This window comes from Leptinotarsa decemlineata, unplaced genomic scaffold (assembly GCF_025532065.1).
Source record: "Leptinotarsa decemlineata unplaced genomic scaffold, Ldec_3_MD MMD2_P_RNA_scaffold_11, whole genome shotgun sequence".
Lineage (NCBI taxonomy): Eukaryota > Metazoa > Arthropoda > Insecta > Coleoptera > Chrysomelidae > Leptinotarsa > Leptinotarsa decemlineata.
This window is the reverse complement of record NW_027412525.1, coordinates 7,211,173-7,227,234: the sequence shown is the minus strand read 5'-3', so window position 1 is coordinate 7,227,234 and position 16,062 is coordinate 7,211,173. Positions and strand designations below refer to the sequence as shown.

The window sequence follows — 16,062 nt, the reverse complement described above, 5'->3', positions numbered from 1 at the left end:
TTTCAATCTAGCAGATCACTATTATAATATTCATGCAATCATTGTTCACTGTGGTTCTGGCGTTGAATTGGTCATTATTACGCCTTGGTCAAAGACGAAACAGACTGGTTTAAGTTTGACGATAGTCGTGTCACGAAGTGTTCTGGAAATGTATTGAAGCTATTGGAGCCTCTGGAGACACCCTACATTTTGATTTATGAGATGAGGACATTGGCAGATCAAGATCTTCAGATGATGTGGTGCTGTAGGTTTTTCCGGGTTTTCCTGCAGCTGAAAAAGCAAATGTGCCACTGGAATCAATGAAGTCGCCCCGGAGCGCAAATTAACTTTTATTGTTGTTTTTATTTTTATCGTTATTAATTCAATAATTGAAGGATGAATAATTTTGGCGTTACCAATTTGTTTGGGGTAATGAATGGTATTGATTTAAATGTCTTAGTCGCATAATACTTGGAGTACGTGAAGTACAAGGTACAAGATTGGTGACCTCATTTCCGTCAAATCCTTGTAACAAAGGTTTTTTGTTAGTCTTGGGCTTTCGGTCAATATTTTTGTGATGGGTTCCTTTGTTGGGTTTTAGTTTATTACTTTTGTTAGTCTTGGGCTTTCAGTCAATATTTTTGTGATGGGTTCCTTTGTTCAGTTTGAGCGTTATACTTGTTTCCTTAAGTATTTCACTTTTCCGGAATTTGGTTTGGTCTTTTTGTCGTGCTTTGTTTCTTATGTATGCTACTTGTTGATTGGAAAAATCGTGGGGTTCTTGTCGGTTTTCATTTCTCTTGTCTAAACATTCTTCTTCGATTCGTCTGTTGTAACGATTGGTACAATTTTTGAGCAGTGTCTTTATGGGTTCAAACGAAGTCTGAAATGATGAAATAATCACTTATATCGAATGCATTCGTATGATTTACTACTTCAAACATCGATAATGATCAATCAAAGTCGAGTGAAACCTTTCAATAGTGGAATTGGAATTGATATTTTTTGGTGTCGCATAATGAAGTTTCATTCGATATCATTTAAAAAAAAATTCTAGTTCTATATTTTTCAACTCGTTATCAGAGTCAGTAGTGATTTTCAGTGGTAACCCATGATGAGAAATGAAATTTAAAAGATTTTCAAGAACTAGATCACCGCTAAGGGCTTTAAAGAGGTATGCTTGACCATATCGAGAAAAGGAGTTGATAATTGTCGTAAAACTTTCGTTCAATATCGTAAATATATCGATATGAACGATTCCGATCATACTTATTCATTTGGGATATTTCGCAGTTATTGACAAAATTTTGAATATTTTCAATTATTTAAGGCCAATAAAAACGTGAACTCAGGAATGTTTTCATCTCATTGATACCTCTGTGGCATGTTTTTTTCGTGTGATAAAGTTGAAATTTTCCTTCTTGGTCATTTAATGTTTCTACGTCAGTGAGGAATGTTCGACATTCAACAATTTTGAAAGAGGAACGTATTATTGAAAATTTTTTGCAATGAGGGGTCCTAAAATGAAGTGCATACGTTTGGATCGAAGTAATCTTTGATTTGATGATTTATTTTTTGTTTTTATTTGGTAATGTGATATATGACCGAACATTTTCAAAAACCTTTTCTGTTCTACTCTTGAGTTTTTCTATATCCCCAAGTGTAATAATTGCCTGGTTTTTATATTATTTGAAGCGCGTTCTGACATAGGAATGTTGCATATAGGATCCTCAAGTAAAGTGTGAACAGTTTCTGAGTCATAACTTTCTTCTTTTTCTTCTGGGGGAACGATCTGAACGTTAGAAATTATATTGATTGTCTGTGAATTTTTTGGGAGTTCAATAATTTGAAGAACGATTCCGTCCAATTCGGAGATCTCTTCGGGGTTTGTCCATATGTCTATGATTATTTCGTCGACGTCACATGGATTATTTTGACTGGATAAAATTTCAAGGGCATTTAAGTCGACGTTGGAAGAGTTTCTGTTTCATTTAGTTTGCTTTTTTGTACTTTATGACGCATCCAAACTCTTCGAGTTTGAAACGTCAAATCCACCAGCACAGCAAATCCCAGCACCAGCAAATCCCAACACTATATTGGTACGCCAGCGTACCAATATAGTGTTGGGAGTCTCATCCATTACCACTCGGAAGCTTGATGGTGCGTTTTTGAGACTAAGGTTTTCATAATGACCATAGTCCACATATAACGCGGTTTTTTCGATAGAATTTTGGGCCATTTTGATTTGGTGGAACGATAATCAATTACTATTCTCCATTTTTTTCAACACATAAATCGAGTTCCTTCACGGGGATTATTTGTATAAGTCAGAATTGTATAGTGGAAGACTGATTGGTCATTTTGGAGTGGATATTTGCAGTCTGAAACTTAAACTCTTTTGAGGATTTGTGGTGGTTACCGAACTCATTGTGCCAGGTGGAAGGATTTCCGAAACCAGGTATGTCTGAATCATTATCGCATCCCTCACGTGGTCTTAGCTATGGTATCATCTCTTCAATTCTACAACCTTCGTTTCTCGTCCCTAGATTCATAAGAAACAGAAGGCCCTTAGTCACTCATCAAGTCCCAGTAGGACTTCCGTGCAGAGCACCGCACACGAAGAAAAGTATAGAAAACCCCTTGCCCAGGGTAAGAATTATACCATTAAATGTGTTTTTGATTATTTTAGTAATTTTCGATTCCATCGTTGTAATTCAACTGAACATTAGTTTTGAAGAGAGGTTTCAACAATCATTCAATTTTCTTGATTTTTTTTACGGGTTATATGGCTATACACGGCACCCAAAAATATACTCTTGTTATCTTGCTACTTTTCTTAATGAAAATATACCAGGGTTATCGATTAGTCAACTAGTTCCTATTGGTTTTATCTGATTCTGATTGAGAATTTCCTTTCGTAGGGTTTTTTTTTCTGAGGTGTAGAACACCTTGTTGACAAACTCCCCGGACTTGGAGGTGTTCAGCTACCTTTGGGGTCCTATTTGGTGATACATTACTGGTCCATCTTGTTGTGCCCTACAGGGTGATCTATCTTGGTGGTGCTACAGGGTGATCTATGTTTGCGGTGCTACAGCTTGATCCATCTCCGCCGTACTACAGGGTGATCCACCTCCGTCGAACTACGGGGTAGCCTAACACCATATACTGGGTGGCCCAAAAGGAGCACTCGAGTTATAATTGGTTTATTTGAATATTTGTGTAATACTGATGATATATGAATAATTGTTGCCCTTTTGTTTATTGTTAACTGTTTGATATAGTGATTGCCTTTCTGGCTGAATTCACCGCTAGTTGGCAACGTGTTTGGTTTCATTTGTAAAACGCAAATTGAAGTGTTTTCTTCCTTTTACAATTGCTTGTTGACACCGATGCGCCTACACCCGAGCTCACGCGACGCAAACGAGATTGTCTTACCTTCCAATACTAGTATTTACGATTTTGCCCACACCTACTCAATTTTCGTGGTAGTTTTACTTGACGTATTGTAGTTTTCTTTTAAGCGTCGTTACTACCATAATTTATGGCTGATTGAATTTTTGGTTATAGGTATACACCGCGCTGAATGACCACTTGTATTGACATTTGAACATCGCGTAGTAGTTGAATATCGCATTGTTGTCTTAGAAGCGTTGTTGAAATTTGAAATTTGCTAATTTGGTTAACCCACTCCCGTCACCACTGTTTAGCTTAGCCGCGGATACCCATCTCAGTGTTTTTATATCCTGGAGGCCCAACTTACTCGTACTACCTGTCAGCATTACCTAACTGTTCCGGTCAGTATCATATAACTACTACCTGTTATCGATCCTATGTTAAACTACCTAATTTTAATACCTCTAATTTGTTATGTATTTCCTCTATGTTGGTGATTATCTCCAATATTTATCTTTTTTTTTTATTTAGAATTATTACGTATAAGATCAAACAAAGGACTGTTGTCGCTATTCCGCATTTTTCGATTTCCAAGCTTTCGAAGGCATCCAGAAACCTGTTGTCATGAATAGGTCTCAACAATTTTGAACATTTCTCACTTATTCTATGGTCGTTTTCTATGGCATGTTGAGCGACACTAGATTTCTCCTATTTATGAAACCGAACATGCGAAACATATTCCTTGTAGCAAGCTCACATAGTCCGTTTGATCTGACCAACATATTCCTTATCACAATTCTCGCAGCTCATTTCGTGAATTCCAGACTTCTCTTTTTTCCAACGTCTTGTCTTTCGGACTGCCTAACACTTGTGAAGTGTACGTGCGGTTTTGAAAATCACTCTTATATTAAATTTTTTGAATGCACAGACCTACTCATCGGTGTATTTGGGTTTATATGGAAGCACTATGCATTTTGAATCTTTCTCTTTTCGAAAAGTCGAGGCAATATGAGTAATGAGTAAGGTAGAGGATTTTGTATTATGCTTCAACAACAGATTTGCAAGTATCAAATTCACGTATGAAATTGAAAATAACAAAGAACTACCATTTTTGGATGTACAGTTATTAAAAATGTCGATGAAAGTCTAGAGTTTGATGTGTATAGAAAGGATATGAGCACTTTCAGGTATATCTCTGATAGCACTCATCATTTCCCACAACAAAATTGGCGGGACTACAATTTCTTGTCCATAGACTGCTCACATTTCCCTTAAGCAAAGAAAGGTATGAGATTGAGAAAAAAGTTGTTAGAGATACCTAAAAATCGAAAGTCTGGGATTTACGAAATGAGCTGCGAGAATTGTGATAAGAAATTTGTTGATCAAACCAAACTTAGCACGCTACAAGGAACATGTTTCGCTTTTTCGGTTTCATAGACCAGATAAATCTAGTGTCGCTCAACATGCCAAAGAGAACGACCATAGAATAAATGAGAAATGTTTAGAATTGTTGAGACCAGTACGTGATAAAAGGTTTCTTGATGTCTTCGAAAGCTTGGAAATCGAAAAGTGCGGAATGAGTTCTATGAATAGCGACAAAGGTCTTTTGTTTGGTCTTATACGTAATGATTCTGAGTAAAATACCAATAAATATCAGAGATGATCACTAACATAGAGGAAATACATAAATAGATAACAAATTAGAGGTATTAAAAACAGGTAGTTTAGAATGGGATCAATAACAGGTAGTAGTTATACAATTTTAACTGGTGTAGTTAGGTAATAATAACAGATAGTAGTTAGGCCACTAGGATAAAAAAACACTAACATATTAGTAAAATTCAGTCATAATGATCTTCTGAGGGCGTTAAATTGGTTAACGAAACGCGCTTCGAGAGACCGTAATTTTTATGCTGGTGTCAGGACGGTGTCTTCAATAGATTCATTTAACGCCAGAGGTTTCAGTACGAACCATCAAGTATTTTGAAATGTCATTGTTGAATTCTTCGCTTCTTCCAATGCCCCATTTTTGAACGTTAACTCTAGAACATGTAACTCCCTGACACTTTTGAATGTACATATTCTTGAGGTTGCATTCCTAACCCTTCATGCTTAATTTTAAAACTGGAAAAGCTCTATCGCTTCATAAACAACGATTTATTTTACAACCGACAACACCGAACCTGTGATGCTTGCGCTGGCGACGAATCACCTCGATACCATCTTCATCTCTCTTTCTCTCTGTATCGTGTCTTTCTCCCACTCACACTCTGAAACACTTACCAACGACGCGCGATCTTGGAGTGGGGTCATAAAGACATTGTTCACTTACTGAACTATATTGAAAGTTACCCTTTTATTATTGTATACAAAATAATATCTTTGTTGATGATTACCGTTTTTTGAATTTCAGATCAATGTGGAAAATGCAAAGCAGCTACGAGAAGATTGAATATGAATAAATATTGCAAGAGAGACTATGGTAAGTAAAGGCAGTTTTTTATTACTGAGATATTCAAAATGACTTCTTGGGGTTGAAAAATATATTCAATTTATCAATTCATTCAAAAAGCCTATCAATTTTTCAATCCACTTTTTCGTAAAAGATCGTTGTAAAAGAAAATTTTTTGAATGATCGAATTTCTGTCATTTTTGTCATTTTGTGTTGTATATATATATATATATATATATATATATATATATATATATATATATATATATATATATATATATATATGTAACAGAATAATTAGTGACTGGATTAACTATAAATCGATTTAATTCGTGAGGTTGCAGTCAATAGCTGGGCTGTTACAAAGAAAACTCTTTGTTATATGTCAAGCTTTCGGTATATTTCACACCTTCGTCAGGACAACTACAATAATAAGATTATATATCTTGTAAAAAATATATAAATATGGAGAACTTACTAACATGAGAATAAAATATAAAATGGTTCAAAAACAGATAGAAAAACATTAATAAATGACAGTTAATAAAAATTTTGGCTGACAATGTCGAGTGGGAAAATTCTGAATGATACTCGAATTACTAGATTTTTTATTTTCTTTATCATATTTCAGTAGGTACGTGTAAATTTTGCTGAGACTATCAATATCAGTTCGTTTATTCATTGAATGTTCTTCGTTATTAATATGTATCATTTCCAAAAATATTCTTTTCGTTGTATTGGTTTCTCTATCTAAAATATTTGGATTTTCAAAATTCATTTTATGATCCTCCGAATTAACATGTTCTGTTAATGCACAAGAATTAACATTTCGTCTACAGTCGCTCTTATGGGACATATAACAAAGAGTTTTCTTTGTAACAGCCCAGCTATTGACTGCAACCTCACGAATTAAATCGATTTATATATATGTATATATGATATATTGAAATATTTTTTCTTTCAGCAATTATGGCAAGAGTACTCTCTCGAATTGAAAACAGTGATGAAGAAAACACCAAAGGTTGGATAAGATTCATGGTTAATGTTGAATTCATTTACAAAAAAGCTGGAGATTCTCTGATCCGCAAAGGTGTTATGCCAATGCTAATTCCAGCTGCTGACCTAGCTTGCAAATGTCCTAAAATAAAATCAAACAGGTAAGAAAAATTGCTTCAATAGAGTTCATACCGTCTTCCAACTAGTTCCTTAAGAGGGATGTAGAATTAGAAATGAAATAATTTCCCATAACGCTAACAACTAGTCTTGCCCTGTACCAACAATTAAAATGATAATTGTCTATGAAGAATGCCAAGTTATTTCATGCCACGAAATGTCGGTGTTCTAATCGTGTCACGGAGCATCGGAAATATTACTATTTTCTGGCCAAGATGTACTGCAAATGTCATATGGAGACAACGGGGACTATTAAGGGAAATTTTGCAAGAAAATCAAATCAAGTCAAATCAAACTTCATTCATTGTATCTATAATTGTCATTGTTACAATTTATATTGTTTTAACAGATTATATAATCCTGTACAGAATCACCCATGCATAAATGCTTGTATTTCTCCACGAGGAAAAATTTTTTTTAATTTGATGTTTCAATGTTTTGATGTTTGAAGAGTTGAGAACTGATCGTATCTAGGGATTTAAAAATAACTAATTTTTTGTATAAAAACATTGGCGAGCGAATAAATGATAAAGGTATTTTGACTAAAATTGAGTTGAAATGAATAAAATTGAGGAGTGCTTTTTATTTCATTATTAATTTTTATTTATTCGTGCATTTTTATTTATTTGGTTTTCATTTATTCATTTATTTTTGTATATTTATTTGTTCATTTCAGTTTTATTTATAAGTATATTCTATTTTCATTGATAATTTTTTTATTTGGTATATTAAGGAACCCAGTTTACATATAGTGTTTTATTTGAAGTGGTGGTTTGTTGTATACTTTCAGACCTATCTGAAAATATATCAATCAATTGGTTCGTGATAAGTATAATTGGAATAGTTTTGTTGGGATATATTGTTGGTTTTCTTTTTTTATGCATATATAATAAGCATTGGTGCATATGTAGTTTGTTAATGTTAAAGATGTCTAGGTCTTTGTAAAGCCTATCAGTGGATAATCCTTTATTTTTTGAAACTATTTTCAGGTCTGAGTAGTTTTCAAATTTTGTAATTCATTATTATATGATTCTTCCCATATTACTATACAATATCTAAATAATGGTTCAATTAAAGATGTATATATAAGTTTTAGGTTTCGATTATCTAAAGTATACTTTTGTATGTAGAATATCGAATAAATTGCTCAACTAGCTTTGTTTACATATTTCGCATGTTCGTTCCATTTTGGGTGTTGATCGACAATCAAGCCAAGATATTTCATTTTTTGATTTTTTTGAATTGATGGACAGTTGCAATTTGGTTGAGTGCTTATTTTGTTATGAAGCATAATATTATTTTTGTTCAGTTGTGTGTCAACATTTGTAGAAAATATTATAAATTTACTTCTAGACGCATTTAGAGACAACTTGCCATAATATAGCCATTGTGAAATTTTTGTAAAACATTTTTTATATTTATCGAATGAACTATCCCAGTTTTCATCAGTAAACAAAATTGCTATATCGTCAACGTATGAAACAATATTTCCTTGAAAATCCTCAATTTTTGCTATCGAGTTGATATACACAAAAAAGAATTTTACCTAGAACTGTTCCCTGCAGTACACCTGTTGTTATTTCAAGTGGTGTGCTACAAATTTGATCAATTTTTACTCTCTGATATCTGTGTTTTGATTAGTTACCTAAAATGTTCAATGCTAGATCGCGAGCCTATCTTTTTTAGTATTTCTATTGATATTTCGTGGGATACTGTATCAAAGGTTTTCGCTTAGTCAAAAAATATACATAAATATTCATCTGACTTGACTAAGCAGTCAATAATCTCTTTTGTGAGATCAATTGTGGCGTGTTCTGTGCTTAGCTTATTTCTAAAACGTTACTGCCTGTTACTAGGATCTTTTTTATATTTTCAAATTTAAAGACAGGTGTTATATTACTTTTCTTCCACTGTTTTGGGTTCACCCCTTCTAAAAAAAACGATGTATGTTAGTGGTGAAATGTTGTGCATATGTATTGATTTAATTGAATCTTAATTTTTTATTAAGTTGAATATTTGTTCAATTATCTCATTTTCCGAGACAGATCTCAGATAAATTGTAGACGAAACATTTTGTTTTCCTATCAATTCATTGGGTTTTATTCATTCTCCCTGCCATTTTTTTGCCTATGTTAGTGAAGAAATCATTCAGTATGTTTACTTCATCTAGAATCTAGATTATTAAGAGTTCCGATGCTTTCCCTATGATAACTGGGAATATTTTTTAGTTAAGTTTATTTTATTTAGTGCGGGGGTGTTTATTTCGATATATCGATCAGCTCTGCACTTGGAGAAAATTCTTTCTTCTCGTACGGAGATGCTCAGCACTTTCTCTTGGGTGATTTGTTAAGCTATTGATTAGCTTACGTTCATTGGAATGAGTTGACAATTTGTTGTGAAATTGTCTTAAATCAGCTGGGTTGTACACTGGTCCTGTGGGTAGTAGTGTTCTATACAGAATATACATTAATAAATAGGGATATTTGAGGATGAAAATATGGTGGTTTAGGATGATGCGGTACAGGTGATAGAATATAAAAACTTCGCTTCAGATAATAGGAACATGAATTGAAAAAATCAATTTTGTTTTCGAAAATGTAACTCGTGAACCGAAGAAGTGATAGTATGATGAAATATTTTCGAATTTTGGAATTTTGCTCTCATTGTGAATTTGACTCAAGTATTTTATCATTTTTTCCAGATCTGAACTGGATATAATTGAATTATGCAAGGCGTTCAATTTTGCGAAGGTAATTGCGACAGGTTGTCAATGAATGCTATGATATTTTGGCAGACCAAAATTATTTGAGAACGTACACCTTGAAAACTGATATAATTTTTGAGATCGACTATAGTTTTTTGATTGACCAACTGGAGTGTTTTCAAGCTGTTGTCGAGCGCTTTTTGATTTGAACTGAGTGTTCGAATAGTTCAATTATAATGATTAATCAGTTGTTTTAATTGTGAGGTCTGAAGATTCAGTTCTTAAATGATATTTTCATGATTTTTTCTAAAACTGCAATGGTTTCATCGTTTCGCTTTTCTTCATCGGCGTCAAGTGTTCCGAAAAGCCATTCATTCATTTATTAGGTCGGTCAATTTTAACCTAAAAACAGTATTGAAATAACGAAAATTGCGACAGAGCTGAATTTTGCTGAAGACCTTTATTTCACCATAAAAAATAAAAATTTGAAAGTCCCAATCTGTCCCTTAAGCACTTCAAAAGTTATTCGGGTCAAAGGTAAAAATTTTAGGCTTTTTGAGTTTTTTTCGATAACCGTAGGTTTTATCAAAAAATACTTCATACCAAAGTTGTAGATCTCAAAATTCTCTACTGAAATGGTTTCCATGATTTTTTCTGTAAGTATCACCGTTCCCGAGATATCGTAATCATAAAAGTCACGTTCTATGTAATATGCACACGTTTCCATACCACCTGTGAGGTAGTGGCCTTTTTCACGAATCGTTATTACCTAATTTTCAGTCACAATACGTATTTAACTGCATGAAGATTATTCGCGTTGATAATGTTTATGGAGTGATATTGTCAGTTTGGATTTCTTTTGATACTTTGCTCTGATTCATTCTCATAGCTAACTTCAACAATCACGTCTTCTGCGATTTCTTCTTCGCCTCCTTCCTCTTCCTCTTCTTGCCGGATGTTCATAAATTGTTCAAATAATGATGTATCAGTTGTCTCTTCACCAGCATCACATGAATCATCCTCTGTTGTACTCGACTCAGCATTTGAACAAGAGTGACCTTGGCAATTGGTACACGCATGTGAACAGTACAACCCTACTTTTCTACAGCCGCATTTGGCACTACAACCTATCTTGCATTTGCAAAAAAATTTTTCAAGGAGTTTTCCAGGAACAGGGGGGAACAAAGTTTTAATTGGTTCCAGAGTATTATTTATTCATTTTCAACCCCGGTCTTCAGGGTTAAGTTGATTTCCTTGCCATGTCTGAACTTGATGATATACCTAATACAAGTGTTGAAAGCAGATGCCAATGTTGGAGATAGTTGTAGAGACAAGATAGTTGTACTTGCTACTCGTTTCGGGTATTTTTGACAAAGGTTAAATATCTGTAGGTACTTATCAATGCAATCTACTTTTTTAAGAGCTCCATAAATAGCAAGAAGAATTCGAATTCCTTTCGTAATAATTATCTGAGGTGGAGAATCAATGTATGTGAAGACTTTCGCACAGTCAATTAAATCTTTTTTTTTTTCAAATAATTCAAAAACTGAATTTTTGCCCCTTCTGTACATGCCGATGTAGTATCACAACCGGTTATCGCACGTTAAAATAAAATATAGTTTTGGCATTTTAGATATGCTAATAAACTTTTTGAAGAATATATTTCTGTTAGCTGTTGAGCCTTTCCAGGTTTCAGAAAGTAAATGGTTTCATCAATTGGGGTCCTTGCGGTAAGTAGAACCAACAAATCAACATCTTCACCCTCTACAATTGTTGTGTTTGTTGCATTGAATTTTTCTAGTCGTGGCATCGGCTCTTCTTGTAATACTGAATTTTTGGGAGTAACAATTTGTATAATACCCATTATATGAGCGTATTATTACCGTCCAAAGTATTAACATTGATATCAGCATCATCTGCAACACATTGAACAAATGTACCTGTTTCTGGTAATAAAATGTGAGGTGGACGACTGGAAACTGCTGCTGCTTCATACTACATTGTTTCACTGAAAGATTCGCATAAACCAAAAGACGAGAAAATTTGTATGAGCCTGTTTAATAAATGGCGTGAATCATACACACTAACTTTATTAGGCAAAACGTATTAATTTACAAAGGTTCAACATAAACGTATTCACTTAAAAAACAAAAAATATAAATTCAGTTTTAGCCATTTTACTCTCTGTCTTATTACTGTCAAGCACACACTCACTTAATACAGGAGTGACAGATGAGATGAAAAACTATTATTTAACACACCCCTTTTTTTGATCATATCATGAATATAAAAATTTTTAATACACAACTGGTATAAATAAGTTTCTATCATATTATATTAATAAACACTTAACAACTTTCTTATTTTTTCAAATCTAACAAAACTTAAGGCTTTTGTTAATATATCAGCCAATTGTTCTTCAGATGAAATCTTTGACACTTTAATGATCTCTTTTTTAACATAATCATGAACATAATGGTATCCAACATCTATATGTTTACTATTTTTAGAAAAATTTCTATTATTAGCCAAATGTTTTGCTGAAGAATTATCTTCAAAAATTTCGACTGGTTCGCTTACATTTAAAGACAGATCTTTTGCAATACCTATTAGGAACATCACTTCATCTGTGGCTTCTGCCAAAGCAATATATTCAGCGTGACATGAGGATCTAGTGACGACTTTCTGTTTTCTAGAGATCCACAAAACTAGATTTTCTAATACTCTAACTATAATACCACTTCTTGATTTACTGTCAACAGTATATATCGCTTGCCCAATCAGCATCTACATAACAATCAACATGTACATCACATAACGAGTTAAATACGTTAAAATGAGTGTTTGAATAGTTATTTTGAAAACCGCTCAAATAGTTTACCGCATATCTGGAAGGGTTCCCTGACTAATATACAATAATGCGTCTATCAAGTTTCTATATAGAATTTCAACTGGACAAGTTTCTGCTGCCTCTAATTTTGAATTTAATTCAATTGGTGTACGATAATTTTTGCTTTCTATGACATTATATGTTCTTGCAATACACTCGATATATTTCGTTTGACTTAATCTCATGTATTCCTTGTCTCTATCATAATCAATGTCAATGACTAAATAGTTTTTTATTTTGCCAAAATCTTTCATTTCAAATCTCTTATTCAGCTCTTCTTTTATACATTTCAACTCTGCGCGATCAGGACTACACAACAATAAGTCATCAATATACGAAATGTCATATACAGATTTTTCTATATCTGTATATCTTTAATATACAGGCTGATGTCCTCCGGTAACCCTTACATCGGGGTCGATTTGCATCGAGGGGGCGTGTCCTACGACTCCGCCCCCTCCGACCGCGCGTACCGTTCGCCGTAACGGCCGACTGGCCTCCCAGACCTGAGCCCCAGGGATTTTGGGACTCAGTTCCTGTCTGAGTACGACGGGAGGTTGGTTTGCTTCAGTTAGCTCTCTTGGAAGGTATAACTCCTTTTGGAGGTACTGACCCCGCCATGAAGCCACCCCCAAGCCTCTCTCGACTTCAGGGTGACCCCCTGGCATTCCACCACCCCCTAGCGCTTCCGCTAGGTCGTCAGTATCCAGCTGGTTCAAGATGCGAGGCGCTCCTGTGCGCAACGCACCCCTCTCCTCCCAGGGATCGCTAAATGCTCCGACCTGGGGGCATCGCGACGCCTGGCGTCGGACGACCTGTGCTTCGACGCTTTGTTCCATTTCCATGTGGCCAGCATCTCCAAAGCCTTCGTTGCTTTGAAAACGCTGTCCGTAGCATGAATCTCTTGTCGGGTTCGACAATGGCTCTACTTCCTGTGCACATGCTATTTCCACAGGATGGCTGTACACCCTGTGTATCTTCGGACTCCTGGTTACCACATAAGTGGGTAACTCTTCCGTCATGTGTCTTATTATCTCGCGTTCAGGCAGTATTGTCGGATTCGGAGGGAACGCTCCTTCCGGTTTTCGCCGTCGGCAAAAATCTCCGATTTCTGCCTTTTGTTCCGGTTGGGAACAAAATTGCGAATTTCGTAGTTTCGGAGCCGATCTCAGCATAGGGGATCGTGCTCGCATCGCTAGCATCGCGCGAAGCCCTAATTGGGGTTCGCTTTGCGGTCTAGCTGGTGCATCTCCTCGGAGATGGTGTCCAGTTTTCTGTAGCAACGTCTCCTGACGTTCTACTTCCGCATGTAAGAGATCAATCCTTCTCATCGCCGAGGTTTTATTTTCCCTAATGCGGTTTAATTCCAACATGCTATTTCGCGTTGTTTTATCGCGATTTGAGGACAGCTTTGTCCTTTGAGACTTGTCGAATTCTCGAATTATTCGGCTTGCCGAAAAACCACCAATGCCCACGGTTTGTCGCTCTGCGACCAAGGGAGAGGCACTAATGTCCTCGTTTATTGAAAAAGAACGGTGAGTAGAACCTAGCCTCAGACTGGCTGATCCTACCGGAGTTCTGGGAATACTGTTTCCTGTGAAACCAGATTCCAAAGGGGTTCCTTGTCGGCTCGTAGGAGTCGCACTCAGGCGGCTAAAAATGTCTGACAGGAAGTTAGTTTGACCGAAACTTGTGGTCTCGCGATTTGGCACTGGCGCATTCTCGGCAAGTTGCGCTCGCGCGTGTTTTGCCCTAGTCTGCATTTCGATTTCAAAAGTCCCTAATATGACTCTGACGAGGAAACAGTCAGAGGGTAGGATTCACGGAAATCTATGTTTTTAAGTTCACCCTTGGTTCGCGAAAGCTACTTTCCTAACCAAGGCCTACAGGGTGAACTGAGCTAGTGATGTAGGAACAAGGAGCCTATCGGTTGAACAGCACCCTAGGATGAGGGCCGCTCGCAGGATTAGGTGGAAAGGTATCGAAGTCCTGGAAAGGTCCCAACGGTTAAGTTGAGTCGTTCGCCCGAAGGACGTAACTAATGATGTCTTGACCCTCTCGAGTTTAATCTCTAAACACCTCGATCTTTAACACCGCAAGGTGATCGGGTGGGTGAGACCGAGCAACTTTAGTAGGGACCTGCTCTTCCTTTGCAGGATTTGGGCTGCTTTCCTTCGGCGGGGTGCCAAAAGGAACCTGGACAAGCGTAAAATATGGTTATGTGCAATAATAATATATTCGACCAGTAGTCTGCTCCAGTATCCGTTTTAACAGCTCCCAAAATATCCACGGTCCTGGAATTCCTCTAATAAATATCCAGCCACTAATATATCCTGATTTGGTTTCAAGGGATCCTGAGGATTCCAAATTCCAGTAAAAATTCCTCCAAATTGGCTATATAGTGTTAACCGCAGCTTCCTGAAGACTCCAATGATGTGTTTTGTCTCTATTTAGTTCTGAAAAGAACCAGAGACTCGAATTCATTCAAAAAAATCCTGACCGCAACTTGAAACTTTTAAAATATCTTCGAATATTTTAAATCGTTGTTACTTGTTCACTACTTTGACTTCGACTAACTATCGTGACTCGGAACTCCGCATATTTATCCTAAATAAACGGGCTCTCTTCCGCGCCACTTTCAGCCAACCAGAGATCGCCAAAAGCCGTGCGATCCTGACTGACCTACTTTCAATAGTTCCACTACGAAAAAAACTCATTTCGTATGGATTTGCCAGCGTTTACGACCTGTTTTTATGCAGGCGCTGGGCTTTGAAGTAGGAATACCGCTCTGCTAATTTCCATTGACGTCTATATGCCGCTGTTTCTGTCTCATTCTTTTCATGTTTCGTTTCGCTTCCTCAATTTGCGTTGTACGATAAATGAAATCTAACAGTCTTCGGCCTCACTCGGAAATCTTCGGAAAATCACGAAAAACCTAAATTTTCGTTTTCCTTGATTTCATATAGATCTCAGCATCCTAAGACAAAAAGTCTTATGCCGCGTCTCGATATTCCTATTCCTTCTTGCAAAAATATGCGTTTGAAAAATCTCGCATTTTTCAAACTCAAATGCTAATAAAAATTGACCCACGAGCACTGGAAACGTGATCGAGGTGTCAAACGATAGCTGCTAAGAATCTCTATCGATGCTTCTTTGAAGAAAGCACGATTTCCCTGTCTAGCTAACTGAAAAAGCCATTTTCCGTAAAATCAGCTTTTTCCCTATTTAAAAATTAGCGAAGGCTAGTAATCTTGCAAAAGATTTTTCTATCGCTTAGGAAACGACATTTCATATCTTGATTTTCGAAACTAAGCTGAAATATCTTGGGAAAACCAATGTTTTTCCGCGTTTTCGTGTTGTTCATTCTGAGTGGGCGGTCCTTATACTGGAGCTCGTGAAATTTCAAACTAGTTTTGTTTCACGACACCCCCCTCCTTTAAAAAAGGTTCCTGTCTTGGCACGCCGCCATGG

General features: G+C 36.0%; 1 protein-coding gene across 1 annotated transcript in view; it reads left to right on the top strand.

Moving 5' to 3' along the window:
- The window catches only part of NetA (Netrin-A), a 554,869-nt gene that overhangs the window by 524,635 nt on the left and 14,172 nt on the right, over positions 1–16,062 (top strand). Inside the window, exons 5-6 of the mRNA XM_074170725.1 lie at positions 5,786–5,854; positions 6,789–6,981. Of these exons, the coding sequence (XP_074026826.1) occupies positions 5,786–5,854; positions 6,789–6,981 (262 nt within the window). The remainder of the gene's footprint in view (positions 1–5,785; positions 5,855–6,788; positions 6,982–16,062) is intronic.